Source organism: Leptomonas pyrrhocoris, assembly GCF_001293395.1.
Source record: "Leptomonas pyrrhocoris isolate H10 chromosome Unknown, whole genome shotgun sequence".
Taxonomy (NCBI): Eukaryota; Euglenozoa; class Kinetoplastea; order Trypanosomatida; family Trypanosomatidae; genus Leptomonas; species Leptomonas pyrrhocoris.
This window is the reverse complement of record NW_015438363.1, coordinates 875516-899952: the sequence shown is the minus strand read 5'-3', so window position 1 is coordinate 899952 and position 24437 is coordinate 875516. Positions and strand designations below refer to the sequence as shown.

General features: G+C 56.9%; 7 protein-coding genes across 9 annotated transcripts; all 7 read left to right on the top strand.

The window, feature by feature from the left end:
- Positions 1-361: 361 nt before the first annotated feature.
- Positions 362-952, top strand: ABB37_04467 (unspecified product; the record flags this gene model as incomplete). The annotated part of the gene is made up of 1 exon (XM_015802154.1): positions 362-952. Exon 1 carries the CDS (start codon positions 470-472, stop codon positions 950-952), a length of 483 nt encoding a protein of 160 aa, XP_015659555.1. The 5' UTR covers positions 362-469.
- A 398-nt stretch (positions 953-1350) lies between these two features.
- On the top strand, positions 1351-4334 carry ABB37_04466 (hypothetical protein; the record flags this gene model as incomplete). Its single annotated transcript, XM_015802153.1, has 1 exon — positions 1351-4334. The coding sequence occupies exon 1, from the start codon at positions 1626-1628 to the stop codon at positions 4332-4334; it is 2709 nt and encodes a 902-aa protein (XP_015659554.1). The 5' UTR covers positions 1351-1625.
- Positions 4335-5042: 708 nt separating this feature from the next.
- ABB37_04465 (hypothetical protein) lies at positions 5043-6382 on the top strand (the record flags this gene model as incomplete). The annotated part of the gene is made up of 1 exon (XM_015802152.1): positions 5043-6382. The coding sequence occupies exon 1, from the start codon at positions 5087-5089 to the stop codon at positions 6380-6382; it is 1296 nt and encodes a 431-aa protein (XP_015659553.1). The 5' UTR covers positions 5043-5086.
- Positions 6383-6938: 556 nt separating this feature from the next.
- Positions 6939-7514, top strand: ABB37_04464 (putative mitochondrial hypothetical protein; the record flags this gene model as incomplete). 3 transcript variants are annotated; one of them, XM_015802151.1, is made up of 1 exon in its annotated part: positions 6939-7514. In XM_015802151.1, exon 1 carries the CDS (start codon positions 7167-7169, stop codon positions 7512-7514), a length of 348 nt encoding a protein of 115 aa, XP_015659552.1. In that variant the 5' UTR covers positions 6939-7166. The 3 variants fall into 3 exon arrangements, with proteins under 3 accessions (XP_015659552.1, XP_015659551.1, XP_015659550.1); XM_015802150.1 differs by having other exon boundaries at positions 7063-7514; XM_015802149.1 differs by having other exon boundaries at positions 7082-7514.
- Positions 7515-9330: 1816 nt separating this feature from the next.
- ABB37_04463 (putative protein kinase) lies at positions 9331-14028 on the top strand (the record flags this gene model as incomplete). The annotated part of the gene is made up of 1 exon (XM_015802148.1): positions 9331-14028. The coding sequence occupies exon 1, from the start codon at positions 10894-10896 to the stop codon at positions 14026-14028; it is 3135 nt and encodes a 1044-aa protein (XP_015659549.1). The 5' UTR covers positions 9331-10893.
- A 1338-nt stretch (positions 14029-15366) lies between these two features.
- ABB37_04462 (hypothetical protein) lies at positions 15367-19735 on the top strand (the record flags this gene model as incomplete). The annotated part of the gene is made up of 1 exon (XM_015802147.1): positions 15367-19735. The coding sequence occupies exon 1, from the start codon at positions 15521-15523 to the stop codon at positions 19733-19735; it is 4215 nt and encodes a 1404-aa protein (XP_015659548.1). The 5' UTR covers positions 15367-15520.
- A 1087-nt stretch (positions 19736-20822) lies between these two features.
- Positions 20823-24152, top strand: ABB37_04461 (putative copper-transporting ATPase-like protein; the record flags this gene model as incomplete). Its single annotated transcript, XM_015802146.1, has 1 exon — positions 20823-24152. One exon carries the CDS (start codon positions 20823-20825, stop codon positions 24150-24152), a length of 3330 nt encoding a protein of 1109 aa, XP_015659547.1.
- Between the last annotated feature and the right edge of the window lie 285 nt (positions 24153-24437).

Sequence of the window (24437 nt, the reverse complement as noted above, 5' to 3'; positions counted from 1 at the left end):
CACACACACACACACACACACACGCGTGTTTCATCGTGGCAGGCGTTGCCTTTAGTAGAAAACTAATGGTATTAATAACAGCAACATATTTTTAGCACTTTTACTCTGTGTGTGAGCGCGTCTACGCGAATGTCATGCCGCCTTGTGCAAGAGATCGAAAACGATGGCTTGGTAAATGATAAAGGCAGAAGGGTCGCTTCCGACTCCCGTCTTCGACGAAACATGTGCTCTTTCAGGCTTTCTAATGTATCTGTTCAAGCCACTACCGCAGCGTGTCAACATTCTTGTCCTGTCTCTTCTCAAATCTACTTCTTTGCATTGGCTTCGAATACTGCCTGCCGTCACGTATATATATTGCTAAGGGAATATAAAAACACTTTCTTACTAGTACTGTTAACCGGACGATAGTGCGGAGGACGCGACAACATCAGCAGTATTTATACAAAGAGAAAGAAGGATTCGCGTCACGATGAGTCAGCCACAACAGATGGAGTCGTCACCGCAGCACTCGTTGAGCACCTCCGCCGCGGTTCAGTCCTCCGTGGACGGACTTCCTGAGTGGTGCACAAACGAATTTCGTGAGCGCTACCGAAGAGGCGAGGTTCCACTGTTTGGCTGCTACGATCCAGTTTACCTGCGGCAACCCTTTCGACCTGCGAGCGAGTCTGCAGGACTGCTTCCTCCTTCCTCTTCCTTCTTCCCGCCCTTCTCCTCCCTCGTGCGGCGCTTCGCGAGTGCGAGCGATGCTGCATCCAGCACGGCCCCAGAAGCGAAAGATGACGGCGAACAGGACGCGAACGGTGATGTTGCGGGGTCGGGCTTTGGCCGTGCACGTCCCGCACACAGCTGGGAGCACATCACCAGCGCGGAGGATCTGTGGAATGGGCCACCGCTGACGACGAAGATTCCCCCGGCGGGAGATTACGAGCGTATTCTGCTGGATCGCCCGTAAACCCCCTGAGAAAAGGGGTGGAGCGCTTTGCACGTTGCTGCTGCTGTGCGAAGACCGCGCTTTGTGAGGCGGAGGTTGTTAACAACGGTGGAGAAAAGAGAAGCGGGTTAAAAAGAAAAGAAAATCGCGGACTGCGTGCCAACGCGGATGCATTTATCAAAAACAACAAGAGCAGCAATGGAAAGCTGTTTCGACTTTCAAGGGAGGAAAAGAACAAAAAACTGGAAAGCGATCTTGTATGAATGCTCATGTCGGTGTCCGCCATGTAAAAATGCAGTTTTTAGAGCGGAGCGCATCTCTACGACGTGAAAGCCTTTGTCTTTGCGGCTGACGTTTGATCAATGTGTTATTCTTTTTGGTGGTGCGTTGGCCCTCCTTTTCTTACTCCCTCTCTCTCAGGTATTAAACTGTTTTGAATTGCCGTAAGCGGTGTCGTCTATTACGTGTCACGTGGTGCACACATCCGTTGCATTAATAGACCTCTTTCCGGACTTATTCGTGCACACGCACACGCGCTTTCAGAGAAACAAACGTGCTAGGAACAATTAGCGAAGTAGATAGGGTCGTTCACCACGCTTGACACACGTCTGGCTTTTGCTAAATTGATTATTCGCTGTTTGCACCGACAACGAGCACCTTTCATTCGTGGTTAGCAACTCAAATTCTTTTAACCATGACGGACTACGAGCGGCACCACGGCAAGGTGAACTTGGCGGGGTCGCGGTCTGCTACACAAGTGCACGACGTGCACGGCCGTCCCTTGCCAACAGACCGCAATGCCCTCGTCGTGGCCCCCCCCGCGTCTTCCGCCCTAACCGGGTCGCTCATCACGATGGGTGTCGTAGCGCCGACCACGTCTCCACTGCGAACTTACGCAGAGTGGTATTTGGCCCATTGCTCCGACGCCTCTCCGATCCGCACCGTACCGACAGTGGAGTGCTTTAAACAGGAGAGCCGCGCTGCTGGCCGCAAGCAGGAGGCGTACCTCTGGTCCCTCCTGCAGGACATCTACACCGATGCGGAGCAAGCCGATCAATACCACCCCGATGCCATCGGTATCGAGTCGATGCAGCCGCATAGGCGTTGGTTTATCTCCCAGTACGCCCATCTGCAGGCTTTCTTGCAGCGCCAGCCGGTGCTGCGCCGGGCGAACATCATTTGCCGCTGGCTCGAGGCCACCTACCGCGACGACACCCGGCAGGAGCCGAGCCTGCATGGAGAGGAGGAGATCGTACTCCGCCAGCTCATCCTGACGCACCTACGCGGTGGCGAACTGCACCGGGCCATTCAGGCCGCCGTCACCTACGAGAGCTGCGTGCACAGCTGTGTGCTGAGCGCGGCCCAGCTGCAGACGGTGCAGGAGCCGTGGTTTGCGCAAACCGCCTTAGTGCCTTTGTTTGGCGAGTACGCGCACGGTGAGTTGGCGCAGGCGTGGTGTGGCAACGAGTACCGCCTCGAGAACCTCTCGCAGCTATACGAGGAGTCGTTGCGGTACCGCAAGACGGCCGCCGCCGCGGTCGGGGCGGGGGGCAGCGCGGAGCGGCAACCACCGAATGCCAGCAACGACTTCGATGCCGTGATTGGCGCCGCGCTGTGCGGCAACCTCAACGTTCTGGAAGCTGCGTTTAAAGTGAACGGGAACTGGAAGGACATGGCGTGGTGCTACCTCCGCTGTGCGCTGGTGGTGGCCTTTACGAAGCAGCTGGTGGTGGCAGCCGGGGCTGGCGGAGACGAGGCGGGCCGCTCTGCGATTGGCGCCGTCGACGGGAGCTACGCCGCGTTCATTGAGGAGATGACGGGCGGCGGCGATGACTGGGCCGCGACCTTTTCTCAGAAGTTGGTGCAGGGCTTAGCCGCTCGTCTGCAGTCTGGCTTCCTGGCCCATGTGCCGCTGGAGGAGCAGCTGCAGATGCGCGTGATCCTGCAGACTCTCACATGCATGGACGGGAAGGGCCCCAGCGGGCTTTTCGTATCCGGGCCGTCAGCCGTCATGATGATGCGACCACCACCACCGCCAGCTGCAGCTGCCGCTGTTGGTGGCGTGCCCGCGGAGTGGTTTGACATTGTACCCGAGGACGGCAACAGCGAGGCAGCTCGGCTCATTACGCATGTCGTGCTGGTGCAGGATGTGGCCTACGGCGAGACGCTCAGCCCGCATTCGGTGCAGGTGCGCGCCGGGGCCGCCCTGGCCACCTCGCTCGCCCGCTACGCCGTCTTTCTCGCCTTGCTCCCTCGTTACCCGTTTAACGAGGGTCTGCGGGCGGTGACGGCGATGACGCTGCGGCTGCGTGACCCACGGCACCGCGCTGGCGTCTACGCCGCGTTCATCAAAGCCGCGCGGGATTACGAGTTGGAGCGGCAGGACCTAACGCGCAGCCAACTCGAGGAGCAGGAGGGCCGACTGGTGCGGCAGTTCGTGACGGCCGACGCGGACTCGCAGGTGCATATCGAGGTGCAGCAGCTTCTGTATCAGCAGGTGGCGCCGGCGGAGATGCTGACGCACAATAAGTTGGCGGAGAAGATCATGTGGGAGGCGATGCACGCTGATTCGATCGCGGACTACGTGCGCGTGTTGCGTGGCGGGTTGACGGCGTGCTGCAGCTTTTGGCTGACGCGGCCCGCGGCAGAGGTGGAGGCGATCGCGGATGTGAGCAACATTCTGACCCGCCGCGTCTTAGTGGAGTTGCAGAAGCTGTCGGAGAAGTACGGCGAGGACGAGGCGGCCGCTGCGGCGGCAACTGCCCCGTCGTGCAGCCCGATGACGGAGCTGGAGCGCAGCGAGTCTACGTTTTGGTACGTGTGGAGCGAGGCCCGCGGCATTGCGAAGCGGCACGCGACGACGGCAGCGGAACTGGCAGGTGCTCGCGCGAACGCGGCCTTTGCCGGTGCCGCGACCGGACACTCAAATCGTACCCTTGTGTACCAACTCACGCAGGACGAGACGACGCTGCTGAACCGACTCGTGGAGCAGACCCAGCGAGCGTTGCGGCACGGCGGAGCCGTCGTGCACCGCGATCGGCAGTGCCTGACGGCCATTATCTGGCTGGTGCAGCAGCTCGCCGAGGAGGTGACGCTCTCGATGCTGTCGAACCGGTCGGTGAACACGGCGGAGGCGGAGGAGGAAAGTCCGGCGCCACATGATGAGCTGCGTCGCATGCAGCAGGTGTACGAGCTTTTAGAAGAGCTGCACCTGGCCGGATACTTCGAGCCCGAATTGCTGTCGCAGAAGTGCGCCAGTGACTTGTACACACAGATACGCGCGATGCGGGTGTCGTACGGGCAGCAGGTGCACCGGCGTCAGGTGATGGCCGCGCTGCGTGCGCGAACTGCGTGTCGGGTTCAAGACGCGAACGCGCAGCTGGAGTCTGAGAACTCCTTTTAGTGGTTCTGTGAAGGCGTTCCGTGCGGTGTTTGTGCGGCGCGAGTGACGAGGTGTTCATGGCTGACAGTCGAAACCAGAGACAAAGCTGGCCTTCGCGTGAGGCCTCTGCATTCATAGACGCGCTTTTTCTTTCCCTATGGTGCGTCCTTGAGGCTCATCAAAGTTTTCGGCTCCATCCAGTTCCGTTGAGTGTATCCTGTTGTCATAGCTCGTTACTCTTCTTTTTCTCTTTTTGGCGCGTGTGTGTACTAGCGGCCTTGTCGCACGCTTAGGTTAATTAAGGCTGTGTCTTCATAAGCGCGTCATAGAGTCTGCAGCAGTGAACGGTAAATCACGCAACAGCAATATACAAAGTGGGCGAAGAAAAGCGGTGGTTGCCTACGCCAGTGCTTTAATGTGGGAAAGCATTATTCTTTGATGTTCACGAGCGTTCCTGAGTTCACCCTAAAAAAAAAATCTGAACGCGGACGGGGTGAATCTTCGACTGAGGAGCAGCGAACCCACACGCATATCGTGTCTGTTGAGGATTGTCGTGCTTGAGGACTATCGTTCTTCCAATCGAAGTTAGCCGTTTCTCTTAGCGGGTGTGCGTGGGGGTAGAGTTAGACACCTTTTTTTTTATATCTTCCGAAATCTTGATTCGGTAGATTTACAAATATCTTCTCTCCTCCTTCAATACACCAAACCACTTCTCTAATATTCCATTCAGTCACATTGCCCCATCATCGAATCACATCTCTTCATTCATCATCATGACTTCTGTGCCGCCGACGTCCACCATGGCTCCCGCCGAGGCTCCTGCTGCTGCCTCCCCTGCCATATCGCTGCCGTCAGCAGAAACCATCCATCACTTCCAGGAAACCTTCTCCTTTGTCCGCCACGAGCGGGAGGATGTGCGTAAGATGGCGATTCACGGCATCGCCGAGCAGAGCAAGGACAGCCGCGATTTGTGGAGCTTCCTGGCCTCGCCGCAGTTCGGACCGAGTTGCATCGACGCGCTGCTACAGTACCTCCACGCGGGCGGCAAGAACGTTCTGGGCGACATTCTGACGATCCTCGTGAACTGCTCTGCGGATGGCAGCTGCGCCGAGATGCTGGTGCAGCGCAAGGTGGTGCGAAAGACGATGCGCCTGCTAGATGGGATGGAGCGCAGTGACCAGCCACAGTCCTACGTGCGCAGCGTGCAAGAGCTTGCGTTGATGCTGCTGAACAACTTAACGGCGAGTCACGTCACCGCCATCGACGATCTTCTGCAAAAGGAAGACGAAGACATGCGTGGGTTTTATTTGGGTAAGCTGCACGTCTACTACGAACGCTTTGACGCTGAAGATGCGGAGACGCGCACAAAGGTGGAGGAGGCGGAGGAGGCGAGGAAGGAAAGGGACGCCGCTGTCAGCATCAACCCAGAGAAACAGAGGGAGAGCGAGGACAAGATCGCCGCGGGCACCGCTGCTGCCGCCGCCGCCGCACACCGCGACCTGAATCGGTGGATTCTGCACATCCTGCTGAATCTCACCCGCACGTTAGACGGCCAGCAGCTGCTTCTAGAAGACGAGGAGTGGCGCGTCGCGTTAAACGACTCCCTCTCCTCTTCCAACCCGCGTCATCGCTACCTGGCGGCGCAGTGTTACCGCAACTGCGCCTGCTCCCCCAACCCCCTCTACGGCCTCATTATGAAGAGTGACGCCCTCGTCACGGCGGTGCATCGGTTGGCGCTGAAGGAGCCAATTGCCGATATTCAGCAGTCCTTAGCGGAGTTTATCGCCAGCATGTTGGAGTCCGAGGAGGGCATGGCGCGGCTGGAGGGCGTGAACGCGAAGAAGGCGCTCGCCTCGGCGGTGGCCGCGTCGACGCCGTCCACAGAGGACGCTGACAATAACACCAGCCGTGTGGAGGTGGTGGAGGAGGACGGTGTGCCGGTGGAGGCGTCCGCCCCATACGTCGTGCTCGGCCCGCAGGTGTGCGAGTTTATCGCGCGGAGCGTGCTGCCGTACCTCGACGACGTCGTGGATGCGTATTTGGCCCCCGGCAGCGATGAACTGGATTGAGAGAGGCAGCGAGAGGGAGAGAGGGAGGGGGCGTCAAACGTCCGCTGTGACTTTCTCCTGTTCTCCTTTAACTTTTGCGGTTGTTTGGCCTCATTCGCTTTGTGTCGTTTTCAGGTCCGCGTAACGTAATGCCGAGGTAGCTGAGTTTTTTTGTTCTTTTCTAAATAAATAAATTTATTCTCGGATTCGAAACGAACTTCATGCAAAAGAATCTTTTTTTCTTTTTCACTCGTGGGGAATGTATATATATATATATTTCGGCGCGTTACCTAGCCGCTGACGAGGCGCTGTTCACGCCGCTAAATCGGCCCCCGCGTCGTCTCACCTCAAACACGAGCGACCAGATTTGGTTAGAAGAGGAAAAAAGAAAGCGATGTATGCGTTGCTGTCAAGCGCTTGCCACAACAGCTGTGCACCGAAAGAAAGTTAAAAAGTGCTCAATTTGTACGGAGGCGGCACCCCCATAGCGTTTCTCTATCTCTTCTTCTTCTTCCCCCCCTTTCTTTCATTAAACCTTCCACTCGTTTCATACCCGCCTTTCTCGTTCTATTCCACGGCGCAAAAACTCAATTGCCGCTCCATCACAACCACACCGATCCCCCGTGCTGATCCCCTTGGGTCGAACCCGTACATACGCTCCCACGCAAAAACCACCACCACAATCGATGTTGACGCGAATAGTGTGTTCACTCACAACAAGTTAGTAGCCTCCGTTCATATTCCTCAAAACGAGAAAGCTGAGTCCCCACTAAAACAAAAACATACGTATTAAAGTGAAAATATCATGTTCCGTCGTCTTGCCTTCCAGAACCCCGCCGTTAGCCGTGCCCTGCGCACGAATGCCCGCTCCTACTTCTACCCGTGCCCAGGCGAGACCGGCATCAGCGGTGCCACGATGCAGAGCACCCTGAAGATTACGCTTTTTCTGATCGTCGCGCAGGTCATCTTTATCCGCCTGTACATCTTCCGCCGCCTGACGACCATGAACCAGTTCGTGGAGGACTCCACCGACCTGTGGGAGAACGACGGCACGGAGATGGAGGGCGAGGAGGCGGTGGCCAACCTGCGCATCCAGCATGAGCGTATTATGCCCTTCATGAACGACATCAAGGACAAGCTGGAGTCGGCGTAGAGGGGGATATACCCACAGAAAAGAGAAAGCAAGTGGAATGATCAGAGCCGTGATCTGGGGAAAAAAATGCAGCGAAATACGCCTCCTCTTGTTTCGCGTGCAACACACACGCGTTCTTTTCAATTCTACTTCTCTTCTCTATAATTCAGGATATTAGCATATTTTTTTTCCCCGTTTGTGGTCTGTGTTCTTCTTTTTTTATTTCGTTGTAGATGTGAGGTGGTCAAGCGTTGTTTCACCTCAAAGCAGCTTCCATATCGCGCAACTCTGCCTGCAAAAAGAAAAGAAATAAAAAGAGGAAGCTAGTTAGTTAGTATTTGTAGGTATCTTCTTTCCTTTTCTAAAAAGAGAAGAGAGAATCCCCTCAGCAGCCATATTACGAACCCTTCTCTTTTGTTTCACTGATCATTTCGCTCTTTTTTTTTAGTTTTCTGGTTTTCTGCCTTCTGCGTACTGCATGGTTCGCTTTGAAATGGAGTGCAGTACTTTTGTTGTGCGTCCTGCGTAGTATTACTCAACCTTTAAAAGAAAAGAGAACGAAAAGAAGGACCTATAAGAAAAAATATTTCTCGCTCTTGACCAGCCGAACGTGATGGCTTATTTGGCACAGGGAATACGGGGAAGCTCTCTCACACACTCTCTCGCATGGTCACGAGAAACAAAGGAAAAGGACCTTTTCTTTGGAGGCTTTCCAGAGGTCTTACAAAGACTTGCTGGTGATTTCCTCTTTGCCGATCGTTTTCTGTTTTTTTTTTGTTTCTTCTCGTTTCTTGAAGAAAAAAGAGACGCGGTGAAGAGGGCTCAGAGTGAAGAGAGCGCTTGCCGGACTGCGCAACAACGAGTCTACTCTCCTCACAGCTACTCTTTTGCATTCATCGGGAAGACGGCTCTTGCGGCGGACTGATGCAAAAAGTTTTGACGCCTGTCGCACTTATTCTCATCTCTCCCTCTCTCTCCCTCTCTCTCCCTCTCTCTCCCTCTCTCTCTTTCAACTTCATTACATTACCACTGCAACGTGCGCATGCATACGTATCACTCCTTCACTTGTCACTCCCTGCTGGCTGCCGGGTCGTCAATGCGACCTGGTTTTGACGTGCGTATTTAACGCGTAGGATCTCTTTGCTGAGAGAAACGCTCACCAAATAGTCTCTCTCTCTCTCCGTGTTGGATGGTTCCGTCGCCCTCTTCATTGCAGCGTTTCCAGCTACGTCGCATTCGAACTCTTTTCTCTCCCCTTTTCCGGTTCTTGCGGTAAAAGCTGCAAGGAGCAACTCATATTAGGCTCTTTATTTTGTGAGCCTGCGAGGGGAATGGAAGGGACGGAAAAAATGAGTTGAATGTGATTGGCAGCGGAGAGATTGGCGGATCTCGGTCATTTAGGGTAATGCTCTAAACTATCTTCTCCTTATCTATTACCTCCTGAATCCTGGTTCTTCCGTATTCTGGTTTGCCTGGCACAGTTGTTTTCAGCATCGAGAGAAACTCCGGTTTTTCGCTGAAATCCACCCGCCCACCCCCGGTCCCTCCCACGACAGGGACCCATGGGATCCTTAAAAAGATCCATGAGTTTTGTTTTCCTTGCACTTCGTAATGCGATACTCTCTGAGAAAAAGTCCGACGACAAACACGACAGATAAAGAAGAACGGAATTGGGGCAGATACTAGATAGTGAAGAAACAATGAGTAGCCTTGATGGGGACATTGATGTCAGGTACTCGCTAGTTATGTATTTCTCTAAATGCCGTGCAATCACTTCGACTCTTGACTTCCTATCCTTCTTATTCGATAATAATAAACACACACACACACCTCTAAAGGAGTCTCAGCGACGAAGTATTTGTCGTAGAGTCTGTTTTGCAGCTACTACTACTACTATTATTATTGTTGTTGTTAACAGTATTTTGTTTTTGTTTTTCCCTTTCCCGCGTGTACTCCGCAAACCGGTAAAGCCAAGTGTACCGGCAGCGAGTACCCTCAGCTATTCTGTTCCCTTCAATCTAACAAATATACGCTGTAACTTATTGAGTTTGCTCAACGTCACGAAAAGGAGAGGATCAAGCAGCGTACACGGGAAAGGAAGGTACGCAGCGCAGACAATTCCCTCTCCACACAGACGCTCACCAGTAGTAGATGCACAGAGAAGAGAAATCCAACTGAGCAAATTGCATCGTCGCATTGGGGCGATTCTTGTTATTGGTATTGTTATTATTGCCTTGGTGCTTTCACACTTTTTCGCTGTTGTAGTGGCGTCCGCTTTGCGGAAAGAACACACACACACACAGACAGAAAGCATTCCGTGCCTTTCTTTCTTGTGGTGGTGGTGGTAGTGGCGTCGCAATCCACTCGTGCCACCTTCACGGATACGGTTGACAATCCGCAATTCAAGCACAAAGCAGCAAACCCGACACACACCAGCGAGGAGCTGCGACTCCGGCCCAGCTACATTTATACCTATGCTTGTTTCCTGATTGCTCATTCGCGAGGCTTTCAGAGAAGCGCAGAAGTACAAGTCAAGCAAACTCTCCGCATCGTTATCTTATCATTTTTAGCCGCCTGCCGTTATACATATATATTTCACTCTTCTCCTCTGCTTGTTTTTTCTTTCTTTCTGGGCGTTGAATTAATAAAACGAAGAGGAGGAAAAACAAGAGAGATCCCAAGTCTTTTGTTTGATGTTTCTTGACCTCGGAAAACGTACGTAGATACCAACTAGTTGCGTGCCCACGGTGGTCACGACGGTGCCTCCCCGCACATTCTAAAAAAGTTTTTTTCATATCGATTCTTTTTGTTTTTGTTTCTTTGTAGGCTGTTGCTGTTTCCATCTTCTCTTCCTGCGCCGGGCTCGTCCGTTTCACTACGCTTTTACCTAGTGTTCCTTATCTGCTAGTTCAAAAAAAAAGTTTGTTTCTTTTCTCGCTTCCCTTCTCTCTTATTTAAGCGATAGTGTTACTTTTTTCTTCGTTCGTGGTTTCTTGTTTCGTTGTCGGTTTTATTTTTCTACTGATATATCTTGACGCCGGAAGAGGCTTGAGGTTCTTTTTTCTCCTTCCTTTTTTTTTTTCGGACTTGCTGGGGCTACGGTTTGCTACGGTACGCACTCTCTCCTCCCTTCTCGTTTGTACACATTAAGAAGGAAAAAGGCCTCTTTCCCGTGTCGCTCTACGTCCCTCGTCCCACCTTTCTTTTTGTTTTCTCGTTGACTTTAACGAGATACGCTGTCCTGTTTTGTTTAACTCCGGTGTGCCTTCTGCGAACCTCTTCGGTCTTTCTCACTTATTATTATTATTATTTTGTTTTCTTTCCCTTTCCCTTCTTCCTTTTGTATTGTTGTGGAACACCCCTAAATACAGCTGACGCCCCTTAGCGGACCCACTCAAAGATGCGTCTTCTCGTCGGTCGCTACATTCTTGTCAAGCAAATCGGCAAGGGCGGCTTTGGCGCCGTGGAGGAGTACAAGGATTGCATCACAAACGAGAATGTCGCGGTCAAAACCATCCCGGCGCGCTACGTGAATCAAGAGAGCCGCCGCCTGGTGCGCGAGATCGATATTATGTGCTTCCTGCACGACGCCCACCCCCACGTCATTGGGTACTTCAACATCTTCGCCACCAAAGCCACGGCGATCCCGAACCACAACTCGAACGGCAACGAGGACCCTTTGGCGAGCGTGGCGCAAGACGAAGCCAATACGCCGGCGCGACTCAACTTAATGGGGAAGTACTACGCTGGTCTCAGCAGCAGAGAGCAGCTGCACCTGCATCAGGAGGAGTTGATGAAGTCGGTGGCTGAAATCGTTAAAAGCGACGAGTTCAACGTGCACATCGTCATGCCCCTCATGAAGGGCGACCTCTTCTACTTTATCCGTCTCTTGGGCTCGCAGTCAAGTGTGCAGCGACTCGGCGTCACACACCAGTACCTGGCCCAGGTGGCCGTCGTCTTTGCCTTTCAGATCTGCTTCGGCTTGGACTACCTGCACCAGTGCGCCATCATTCACCGCGACATGAAGCCCGACAACGTCCTGGTGCGGCTCGACATCAACAACCCCTACATGTCCACCGCCCTCATCGCTGACATGGGCCTTGCGCGGGATGCGCAGCACAGTGACACGATCTACATCTGCACCCGCTACTACCGCCCCCCGGAGGTGATCACAAGCGTCTCGAGCGGCTCCTCCAAGATCGACATTTGGTCTCTGGGGTGCGTGTTTTACGAGATGTGCACCGGGCAGACGCTCTTCACCATGCGCAGCGCCCTCAATGACCGTGGGGAGTGGGACGGCGCGAAGGCGAGTCTCCAGCTGGAGGTGATCCTGAACACGATCGGCACGCCGGCTGCAGAGGATATTGAGCGCTACATGCCGAAAGGCAACGCAAAGCTGTACCTGCAGCGCAGCGCCCCGCGGCCGTCGCAGCTGCGGCAGCTGATTGAGCGGAATTGGATACTGCACTACAACGGCGACGAGAAGGAGAAGTGGATCGACCTCATCACGCGCTGCGTCGTCTTCTTCCCCGAGCAGCGGCCCACCGCCCAGCAGCTGTGCCAACACCAACTCTTTCGCGACTACAACGTGTTCTACGGCACAAACGTGCAGCAGTACGCACCAACCCCCTACACCCCGTCGTTCCGCCACTTCGCCGACACATCGAGGGCGGAGAACAAGCAGGCGATGCTGTCCTTGGTGCGGCGGGCACTGCAGGAGACGATGCTGCCAGAGAATGAGGAGGATGACACGAGCAGTGAGGAGGAAGAAGAGGACGAGTCGGCGTCAGGCAGCGACGACAGCGATGGCAGCGACAGCAGCGAGAGCGTCGACGAGGGCGAGGACGAGGGCGAGGAGGACGAAACGCCGCCGCAGCCCCTCGTGGACGCCGTTGAGATCAGCTTACGTACGCAGCAGCAAGAGCAGAGCAATTCCGCCTTTAACCCGGCTCGTGGCGATCCCCTCAAGCCCAATAATGCCAACAACAACGAAAACGGAAGTGAGGAGAGCGAGTTGCGCGTGACGTCGTCCCTCTTTGGCTTGTCGAACAGCGGCTCGAAATCGGCGTCCGCACGCGGCGCAGACAGTCACGGTGGTAATAGGCACATCAACAGCAACAATAATAATAGTAATGCGGCGGCGGCAAAGCAGTGGTCTGCCCCTTCCAAAGAGCAGGCGATGTTGCCGAATCCGGTCTCTCTGGGTGGGCACTACTACGGCGGACAGGCCTTCCTGGACGACGAAGATGACGCGGATGTAGGCTTGAACATCGCGGCAGAGGAAGAGGCGAAGTCACGCTACCTACGCGCACAACGATCACCCGTTGCGCCGCGCCCCCATCGCAACGCGCCAGGCGGAGAGGCGACGGCACGTCTGAGTCCTGGCAGCTCCTCCCACCACACCCCGATGGCGATGGCCGGCGTCAGCAGCAGCAGCAACAACATCAGCAAACAACCGGCGAGACACGCCGTTCACTCCGCCAGCTCGGAGGACAGCGGTCCGGTGATCGAGGACACACCACCGCTGGCACCGGCAACCGCCTTCAGAGATCGTATCATCCGTCGGAGACAGAACGGCGTGGTCGATGAGGAGGAACTGAGCATGAGCAGCGCGAAGCCGAGCGCGTTCAACCTGGGAGGCCTCCGCAACCTCCACAAAGAGCGCAATCCGTTCGACAACGAGGAGGCGACGCTGCCGCCGAGCGCGGCGTCACACCTGCCACCCGCCGCGAAGGGCCTGCGCGCGGTCCCGGGGGACTCGCCGATGCAGGGGCCGTTCAGCGTCGCGCTGGATCGCACGGAGACGTCGCCCGTGACGCTGTCCAAAGGTGGGAGCTACAATTACTTGTCGCAGTACCCAATTCGTCACCCAGAGACACGTGTACAGCAGCAACAGCCCGCCGCATTGCATTTTGGTGGATTAGAGGGAAGTACGAGTCTGCCTCGCCCAGGTGGGATTGGCGTGAAGCGGCGCTTCGGCGATTCAGACGCCCAGCCCGTCTGCGCCAGCGCCAATTCAAGCTCCCTCACGCACGCAGGCATCCAAGGCAGCACCGGACCGGCTGCCCCTGCGAAGAAGGTGGAGGAGGGGCAGTACGACTACTTTGGCGACGCGGATTACTTCATCAGCCCCAACGCGAGCAATACCGGGAAGCTTTCCCCGTTGTCATCAGGAAAGGAGCAGGCCTCCGCGACCTATCTGTTCAGCATGTCCGACAGCGGGCGGGCAGATCCATTGCAGCCACTCGCACACCAGGCAAAGCCCGCCGTACCACCACCACCACCACCGGTGCATCCTTCCGCCGCCGCTTCGTTGCCGCGTGTGGACTCCGACTCGTTTCCTTCCATCTCCAATTCAGACCTGCGCCACCGGTACATGTCCTATCGACATTCTCCACACAGCATTCAAGCAGCCACCTCTGCGGTGCTGGAGGAGCTGGGGAGCTGTACGCACGACGCCGCCCGCTCAAGCGAATTGCGTGATTTGCTCAACTACTTCACCTCTCTCAAGGTGGATCCATCGTACTACGTGTGAGTAAAAATAATCTTCTACCACGTTGGCGTTGGCGTTTCTCCAGCTGTCGTCATTCCGGTGATACAACCAAGCAAACAGACATACATACAGCAGCAACAGTTATAGAATGGAATCATTGACACTTGTACGAAGAAGCGTACGTTTTGATTGGATATGCTGCCCCGCGATCAGGGACGTCGAACGCAGCAGCTCGTATACCTTCTGGAAGAGGAAGTAGCGGAGGAAATGACAGAGCCGTTCGTGCTTTTGTTGATTGTACTCTCCGCTGTCCTGAGGTCTGTATCCCAGTTATTGGGGACTCGCCGTAGACCCATGTAAGCACACTTGTATGATTCTTATGCGTGTTACCCGATTTCGTAGTGTAGCAATAACACTATCATGTGCACATATTACCCCCCTTGCCCTCCCTTCCTGACAGCGAAGGAGCTCTTTAATCCAATTCGCACTGTTCTCAATTCTTCTAAAAGAGATGTTTCGTTCGGCTTCTTCGTTTTTCAAATATTTTTTTGTTTGTTTCCAGGTCGCATTTCTTGGTGCTATTGAACCTGTTTTCTTTTGTTCTTCCCCTGCTACCGTGTAGCTGCTTGGAACAGTGGCTCTGTGCGTGTGTGCGAGATTTTCATTTAGTATCTGTTTCCTATTCATCATTTGCCTAATTTGACTGTTGCACGCAAAGAAGGAAATAACAAAAAAAAGCCATTACAAAAGCAAAAGAGAGGAAGCGCACGCCCACGCAGCTGCGCAGCGACGGGTGTTATTATTTTCATTGATTCTGGCAGTCACGGCGACGTGGGTAACTGTTGGCCCTCACGTGAGTTTCTGCAAAGTCTCAGTGGCACTTATTCTCTTATTTTCTGTGTACCTCCTCCCCCGGAAAGCCCTGAGGTGTATTACCACAATACACGTATCCTTTTTCTTTCGTTGTGCTTCTTCTATTGTTGACGTTCCGTCTTGGCTTACCTTCTGGCCTGTTTTTTTTTTCGTGAGGAAGGCCGGAGTGGGGAAAGACCGAAGCTTCCGTATATGAAACTGAAAACGACGAAAGCCAACGTTTTTTTCCTTTCTTTTCTGGAGAGAAGGACGGGTCCGGGTCTAGCTCGGTATGAGAGATCGATGCAGCGTTCACCGCGTCATTTTCTACGCTGCTTAATGGGAGACGGAAAAGACTCTTCTAGCTGCGGATGAGACGAGCTCCATTATTTCGAAAAAAAGAAAAACACGTCTCTCTCTTGTGTAAAGTCATGTCTTTCTTTCTTTATTTCCTCCTCCTTATGCTCGCTTCTCCTCACGCTCCGCGTACCGCTATCCGCATGAATGCCTTTCACTCCGCGCATTCAAGTGCTTTCGACTGAGCCATGCTTCCGTAAAGCGCTGCGGTTTTGGCGGATCAGCTCTCGTTCTGTTTGCTACTCCTATTGACCCCCCAAAACAAACAAACAAACCAGCAAACCTTAGCATAATAATTATCATAGATCTGCAAGGGCGAAATACGATGAGTTTTGGGTATCGCGGATTGCAGCGCAGCGACCGTCTTCTCCCGCTGGAGTCGTCGGAGGTTCTCGCGGCGACCGATTGCTTTCGCCTGCACGTACTGGACGATGAATGCGATGTTAGGTTGCACGAGCACGTGTCGTTCTATTGGGATCAGCAGCGGGATTATCAGGCCTACCAGCGGCGACTGTTGCGGCAGGTGCGCTCCACGAAAGGCCCCGTACGCTTCGTGGGGTTTCCGCAGGTTCGAACGCCACAGACGGCAGGCGAGCACGACAGGTCGTCCGCTTCCGCAGCTGCGCCCAACGTCCATGCTCATGGTCACGACGCCGGCACTACATCAGCCACACAAGGCAGAGACACCGTTCTCGTTGCTTCTGCACCGCAGAGTGCACCACCCTCCCACGCCAGCGACAGCGCCGACGACGCAGTGGCGGAATCCATGTGGACACCGCCCCGCTCGCTGGCTGCATGGAACTGGGTGCGCCTGGTTGCACCCTACGAACGCCTGCTGTGTCCCTCGTTGCTCTTCAGTGCGCTGCTGTCCCCCGCTGTTGGGGGTAGCAACACGTCGCTACTGTACGGCACACAGCCTCCTTCTTCCTCTTCTTCGTCATCCCCGGTAAGCTCCTTGCGTTCTCAACCGTGCGTTACGGCAAAGTGGAGCACACAAACGTGTCGCACGCTGTGGGCGCTGCACGACACCGCTGCCGCTGCATCGCTCCCCGCGCAAGAGGTGTACGTGCTGTGTGCAGGGACGCTGCTGTACCTGGACGTGGTGATCACCTCCGGCAAAGTGTGGGATGAACTGGAGGGGCTGTGGGGGAAAGATTGGATGGCTCTACAAGACGACAGCTCCCCAGCAACTGCAGACAAGAGCAGTACATCGCACAGCACCAAGGATGAGGATAGCGCATTTGACTCACAGGTCAACTCGCTCACTGCGTTCAAGGCCAACCTCTCCCAGCCACCACAGACCTACGCTTCGCTTGTGCAACACGTCCGCATCCTCTTGGAGGCCCTCCTGTTTGTTGCCCCAGCTATCGAGGGAGGCGCCCACGCAACCTCCGCTACGTTGTCCGCTATCCAAAAAGCTTCCCTTTCATCTCCCCAGCCGCTCCTCCCGTGGCTGCTGGCAGCCGCCGAGGCGGAGGAGTGGACTGCGTTCACCAACCCTAACACAGCCACCAACCCATCGTCCCCGTCTGTCTCCTCTTACACCGACCACAACGCACGACACACGTCTGCGGTGGCCCAGGTATTGAAACTGGCGGTGCGGGAATGGCTGTCGCGCAGAGGCACCACCGTCAGCGCCGCCGCCCCGACAGGCAGCCGCGCCGTATCGTTGCCCATGCGGGACCTGTGTGTTTCTCGCGGGTCGCCGCAGCTGAGCCGCTACCCGACTACGAACGCGCCGGCTGCGACACGGCCGCGGCAAGCGAATTCGAAATCCGCTGACACGACAGGAAGCACAGGCGAACTGGAGAACAATGAGAACAGCGGCATCAGAAGCAGTGGCGGTGATAGCGGCGGCGCTGGGCGTGAGTTGAGTTTATCGAGTCCGACTGCCGATGTGGGTAGCGGTGTGGGAGCAGCGGCCTCGTCACCGTCTTCAACCTCGGTGCAGCCCTTCGCTTTCGAAGCCTTTGAGCCGCATGACACGCCACGTGCGCAGCATCCATTTTCGCTGCCGCCTTTACCGCAAGATCCGGCCTTTCTCGTGTTCCTCGTCGTGTGGCGACGAACGCTGCGGCGGTGCGTGCTAGAGAGGAACGTGGCGCGGCAGCAGCTGCGACAGGTCATCCTTGGCCAGGCCGGTCAGCGCTGCGAGGAGCTCTTAAAAATGGCACGCCAGAAGCACCGCACGACACCGCTGACACCATTGTCCACGCAAGGCGAAGCCGCCGTTGTGCGCTCGAACGCGGGCATCCAAGGCGTCAAGGGAAAAGACGGAAAGCCGTCTAGTGATACATCTATCAAAGCAGCGCCTCTTCACACCTCATCAGACTCATCCATATCGCCCTCTCCTCCTTCGCTGCTGGCGGCCGCAGCAACGAAGCCACCTTCTTCGCCTTCTGCCCCAACCGTTGTACAACCAACGCCTCTGGCACCACCAGCGCAGCCGCTGCGGCTTCTCACGAACAATCCAGCTGCGACGTCGTTTCGCGTACGCGGCCCCCGCTCAGGGGAGTGGCTGACAAGCCGCACCCGGGCATGGAGTGGCTTTCGCGGGGAGCTCTTTCGGTGTGTGGGCAGCCCGCCTCCTCCCCCGACGCCGTCCCCTGCGTTGACGACTCCACTCGGCGAGCCGCACGGTTCGCCCTCTACTCGCCCGCGACTCCGATCCTCGCGTGTCGCCCAACCCCGAGCGGAGATCTACTCCACTTCGTCCGAGTTGCTCTTGGAACCGTTTGTGGACGGAGCGCTGGAGCTAGACAGCAGCACGCGCTCTTCGCCCTCCGCGTCAGCGACGAATGCCGCCACCGCTGACCCGCTCACGACGGAGGAGCTGGCGGACCGGTTGTGTCGACTCGGTGCCGCGCTGCCCTGCTACGCCACCGAAATCTCCGGCGATCGCCTGCGCCCCGCCGACGCGGACTTTGCGCGCGACGTACTCCAGCAGCAATGTCTGCCGCTCTTCTTGGCCTGCAAGCGCCGCGGCATCCAGCAGTGGTGCCTGCGTGGGTGGCTGAGAGGGTTGGTCCTCACCTTGTTGGACAACAGCGGCACGGAGTCGCGTGTTGCGACGCCGGCGAAGCTGCTGCAGATGAGCAAGCAGCAGCTCGCTGCGGCGATGGGTGGCGCAGACACCACCGACACCACCGCGGCGCTGCGGATGCTGCTGGAGGGCGGCCTGAGTGAGGTGGTGGCCTTCCTCGAGTACGTGCAGAAACGGAAGGAGCGAACGCTGCGGTGGCTGTCGGTGCGGCGGGAGTCCGCTGGTGGGACGGCGACCGCCTTTTCTTCGAGTTTCCCAACGTCGCTGTCGACGTGCTCGGCCGTGGAGGCGTTGCTGCTGCGTCGGGCGGAAGAGAGCGCCATCTTCAGCATTTTCCAGTGTCACCCAGAGGCGGTGGCGTTGAGTGGGTGCGGGGTGCAGCGCCTTGCCTTGTACGCCAATGCACACAAGGGCCGGTCGTTGGCGCTGCTCGTGCGCACCTGCGGGGTGGTGGTGGAGTGGGATATGCAGGACTGCTACGCGCCGCCGCGGCACCGACGTCTCCGTGTGCCAAAGCGAATGACGACACAGGAAAGGCGGAAGTCGGCATCAGGCGTCGTGAACGGCGACGAGGCACCGCCGGCCGAGATCGGCACCGCTGTCGAGCGACTGACACTGCGGCACGTGCGTGGGATGCTGCAGTACTACTGTCGTGCGTTGGTGTCGTCGTCGCCGTCTGCGGCGCAGAAAGGAGTGGGTGCGACGACATCGAATACGACAACACGCTCTCCTGGGAGGGCGGCACCCGCGTCTTCACCTACGCCAGCGCCGGCAGCATCGATGCCCGACACGTCTTCTTCCTCTCCGACGCCGTCCACAGGAACCAAACGCCCGCGCGATGACAACGAGGGGAGCGAAGACCCCTTACCGAAAACGACGGCTGATGCTACTGCTGCAGCGCGCAGTAACGCCCTTCCGACAGCCAAGGAAGAGGACTCTCCTCACACCAAACCGGAAGAAGAGAGGGACACGACCAAGACGGATGACAGTGGGGGCGGAGCGGCGCCGGATCAGTCCCCTTCGCAGCCCTCGACAGTCGCAGAGATGGCCCTTGAGCGAACGACTTTGTTCCCCGTCGATCGAGCAGTCGTTCTCTTTGTTCTGCGCCACCATCCGCAGTACTACACGCACGTCGTGGGGTGTGGGGTGAAGGAAGTGTACGTCGCCCTCGGCTCCACCTCCGCCGATGCTGCCGTTGCGGCTACGACGGAGACGGAGGCGAATTCGACTGGTGCAGCTCCCGCTGAAGATAATGAAGCTGCATCGAAAGCCTTTTCTCCTCAAGCGGACCCTGACGATCGCGCGTCTATGCTCGCCACAGCGGCGCATCCAAGCACCGCTTCAACATCGCCACCAAGACCCACCTCTGGCGCTGTTTCGAAGCCGGTCCTGGTGGTGGAGCGTGTTTGCGGACAGCACGTAGGGGTGGACATCGAGGCGTGCTACATTCAACGTGATGGCGGATGTACCCTGCGTCCTCGCGTCATGCTCGTGTAGCACAACGAAGCCACTTCTGGGAAAGAAAGAGACGAATTGAAAGCCAAAGCAAGTTGCCGAAGGTGTGCTTTACTGATGTCTCTTTCGCACATCTCGCACATGCGCAAGCAAGATAAACATACAAGCAACATCAGCACAAACAAACGATAAGTGCCTAAATAAAGGAAAGAAATCGCTGATGTGTCGGTGCAATGCTCAGCAGAAAAGCTATTGGTGCGTAGAGGTTGGCGATCAGAAAGGAGTGGGACAGGCCGCGCTGATATTCTGGCACAGGCGAGTCTCAGGCGACATCAATTCATACGCGTGTGTTCACGGCCTTCCATTCGGGTTCCGTGACAAAACGAATCGAAACAAGAATCCATTTTGTAGTTCTGCGTTAACTCTTTTCTCCCTCTATTCTCCTCTGTGCTGACCTACCATCTCTCCCAGGTGCTACAACACAGCGAATACCTTACGCACGCTCAAACCTTCGCTCTTCACGACCACTATCAATTCTATATATATATTTTTTATTTTGAAAAGCTGTTCGTTTCGTTCTCTCTCGCCTACCCACTTGATTGTGGTCAGCCGACCTACAACTATTATTACTATTACTATTACTATTACTGTTATTATAAACGGTTTTTGCTCTCTTTTTTTTTCTCTGGATTGTTTCGCTCTCACTTCTGCGAACATCTTTGTTTTTGCCTGACTTTCAGACGAGCAGTCTTTTTGTGTTTCTCTTTCATCTGTTTAGACTCTCGCGAGGCAAAACAGAAGCGCCACGGAAATAATCGTGTTTATTCCGAGGTGCTGGCTACAGAAAAGAGTTTAAAGAAATATCTATTCACTGCAAATTGCGCTTGTTTTTCCTGTTTTTTATTTATTTGCGGCTGCCATTCAATCCGTCGCAACGTCGTCGACGTCTTCCTACGGCACCTTCGCCCATTACCCTCTTCCTCGGTCCATCGCTGCGTACTCTACGTGTACTTGCACCCACGACTGTGCGTGTCGGCTCAACACCGAAAGCTCTCATTCCAGCTCGATCGGCACGATCTCTGCTGCAGCTCGTACCTGCGAAGCCTCCGTCGACGGCGTGTCACCCGTCATGAGCGCCGAATCACTTTTCGACTCCGGTGCGGCCACCCCGCCAAAGGAGCTGCACACGGGCAAGGCCGCCGTCCAGCCCCGTCATTGCTTCTCCCTCATCGTGGCAGGGATGACGTGCGATGGGTGCGCCCGGCGTCTGCAGGAGCGTCTTGCGGAGATCAGTGGTGTGGCGATGGCGCAGGTGGACTTCCCCTCGAGACGTGCTGACATTTACGTGGCGGACGTGCACGCGGGGCGAGAGGGGGAGGGAGGGGTGGAGGGGGATGCGGCACTACGGCGGCGCGTGGAGGCCTGTGTGCGAGCGATGGAGTACGAGGTGCTGCCGCAGTCGCCGACCGCGCCGGCGGAAGCGAAGGAAGAGAACGCGCCGCAGCCCCTGCCATCGCTGCGCCGCGTGCGGTGCCGCTGCAACGGTCGTGGGTGCCGCTGCACCGAAGCGCCGGAGTTGGCGATGACGACGGAGGAGACACGGCTTCTCGGCAGCGACAGTGAGGAGGCGGCTGCATCAAGGGAGTGGCGGTGTGCGTCTCGCCGCCCAGCGGCGAGGCGACACACCGCCGCTGTTCCGCCTCTTCTGCACACACCGAGTGCTGCGAATGCGACGGCGAAAACACGTCTGTTGATTGAGGGGATGTCGTGTTCCTCCTGCGCTGCCCGCATCGAAGCTGCACTGCAAGCCATGGACGGCGTTGTCAGCGCCTCCGTCAACTTCTCCACCTTAAGCGGTCAGGTGGTCCACAACACGTCCGTTGCCTCATTGGAGAAGGTCGTGAAGTGCGTCGCGGACATGGGCTTCACCGTCACCACGCAGAGCACGACGGCGAAGTTTGCGACAGAGGCGGAGGAGGGCCGCGGCGAGTGCACCTGCAGCACAAACCTGCGCGCCGTCCCGGTCCGCGTCGGCGACGTGGCCTCGTGCTACGAACACAAAGTGCTGATCAAGGGCATGTCGTGTGCGTCCTGCGCCGCTCGAATTGAGGCCACCGTGCGCCATCTGCCGTCGGTGCTGAGCTGCGTCGTTTCCTTCACAAACGGCACGGCGGTGGTTACGACGCGCACCGCGGACGGCTACCTGGAAGTGTGTAACGTGATCCACTCACTCGGGTATGAGGCAACGGAGACGTCGCACCTCGAGCCCGATGCGTCGCTGAAGCGCACCCGCGAAGCCCTCGAGCGTACCCGCGAGATCACCGAGCACAAGCGTAATCTGATCGGCAGCGCCGTGCTGAGCGTGCCGCTGCTGGCGGTCATGATCATGATGATGGTGTCGGGCGTGATGGAGGACTACCCGCGCGCGGCGAAGATTATCAACGGAGTGCAGCTCTGTGCTGCGACGCCCATCGTCTTCTATTTTGGCCGTGCCTTCTTCGTCAACGCCTGGCGCAGCTTTGAGCACGGCGCCTATACGATGGACACTCTGGTCGCCCTCGGCACCGGCTGCACCTACGTTTACTCCGCGGTGGTGTACGGCTTCAACCTGGTCGTGTGCCCAGACGGCCATATGATGACCTGCTTCGACACGGCGGGGATGCTGACCACCTTCATGCTGCTGGGGCGCTTCCTGGAAGCTCGCGCGAAGCGCAGCACAAGCGGTGCGCTAATTGAGTTGATGAGCCTCGTGCCGACGACGGCGCTGTGCGTGCTACCGGACGGCAGCGAGGTGCGCGTCAGTTCCGCGGAGCTGCAGAAGGGTGCCATGGTGCGCGTCCTCGCCGGTGATCGCGTTCCGGTGGACGGTGTCATTGTGGAGGGCAGCTCCGAGGTGGATGAGCAGATGGTAACGGGGGAGTCGCTGCCGAAGCACAAGAAGCCGGGCGAGCCCGTCGTGGGCGGCACCCTCAACATCACCGCCACGCTGCTGATTCAGGCGGACAAGGTGGGCGAGGAGACGATGATTGCACAGGTGCTGCGCATTGTCCAGGAGGCCCAAAACACGAAGCCGGCGGTGCAGCGCGTTGCCGATCGCATTGCGATGTACTTTGTGCCGTTTGTGCTTGTCCTTTCCATTGTGACGCTCCTCGTCTGGCTGGTGCTCGGCGCAGCCCACACCTACCCCGACAGCTGGCGTGAGCACGGCACCAGCTGGTACGGCTTTGCCTTCAACTTTTTCATTTCCACCGTCGTCGCCGCCTGCCCGTGTGCGCTGGGTCTGGCTACGCCCACCGCCATCATGGTCGGCACCGGCGTCGGCGCGAAGAACGGCGTCCTGGTGAAGAGCGGCGCGACGCTGGAGGTGGTGCGTAAGGTAAACTGCGTGGTGCTCGACAAGACGGGCACCATCACAAAAGGCCACCTCGAGGTGGTGCGCACGGAGACGATACTGATGGACGCGTTGCCGGGGCTGGACGAGGCTCTGGCCTGCCGCCTTGTCGGTCTGGCGGAGGCGCAGTCGAACCACCCCATCGCGAAGGCGGTGAGCGAGAAGCTGTTGGCGGAGACGGACCTGTCCTCCCCGGCCCAGCGTGAGACGCGCTACGCGGTCGGGGCGGTGGTCACCCACGGCGGCAAAGGCCTGGAGGCGTCCATCAAGGTGTCCACGTCTGCCGCCGCTGTCGCCGAGCACGGCGCTGCACAAGAGCGCGTGTACCGTCTCCTCGTGGGCAACCTCTCGCTGCTGCGCGACAACGGCGTACCTCCGAACGTGGAGTTGGTGCGGCGCATGGAGGAGGCGAACGGTCAGGGCCTGACGACGGTGCTGGCTGCGATCGACGGCGTCGCGTGCGTCTTGGTCCGTCTCGCTGATGAGCCGAAGCGGGAGGCCTTTGGTGTCATCCAGCAGCTGCAGAAGGCGAAGATTCGTGTGCTGATGGTGACGGGCGACAACGTCGGTGTGGCGGGCCGGATCGCTTGTGAGGTGGGTATCGCGCCCGGTGACGTGCGTGCGGAGGCTCTGCCAACCACAAAGGCCGAAATTGTCCAGGAACTGCAGGAGCGCGGACTGCGGGTGATGTTCGTGGGCGACGGCATCAACGACAGCCCGGCACTGGCGCAGGCGAACGTCGGGGTGGCGCTCGGTGCTGGCACAGAAGTGGCCATCGAAGCCGCAGACGCGGTGCTGGTGCGCAACAGCTTGGTGGACTTGCTCAACCTCCACTCTCTGTCTGTCGTGACGGTGCGCCGCATCTACGGTAACTTTCTCTGGGCCTTCGGCTACAACATGTTGATGCTGCCCGTCGCGTGCGGCCTCGTGTTTCCCTTTCTGCACCGTCAGCTTCCACCCGTGTTTGCGGGGGCGGCCATGGTGTTGTCGAGCCTCTGCGTACTGAGCTCCAGTCTGTCCATTCGCTGCTTCCGGCCGCACCGCGAGCGTGACTTCTACTACGACTAGTGGGGATAGGAAGCTCTTCTTTCACAGTCTATTTTTTTCCGCGAAGTCACATCAGTCTGCCCTCCTCCATGCGCTCGTGCGATGTGCCGTTCGTGTACTTTTGCAGTTTTCTTTTTTTCTTCTCCTTTTGTTGTGTAGAGACGACGAGCGATGCGGCGTCGATCATCGCTCGTAGTTGCCTCTACTTTTTCTCTGCCATCGCAACGAAGAAAACATACATCGGTAGGAGAGGAGCGTGCGTTGAAAACACTTTGTTTTATCCCTTTTTTTCCTGTCTCGTTAACG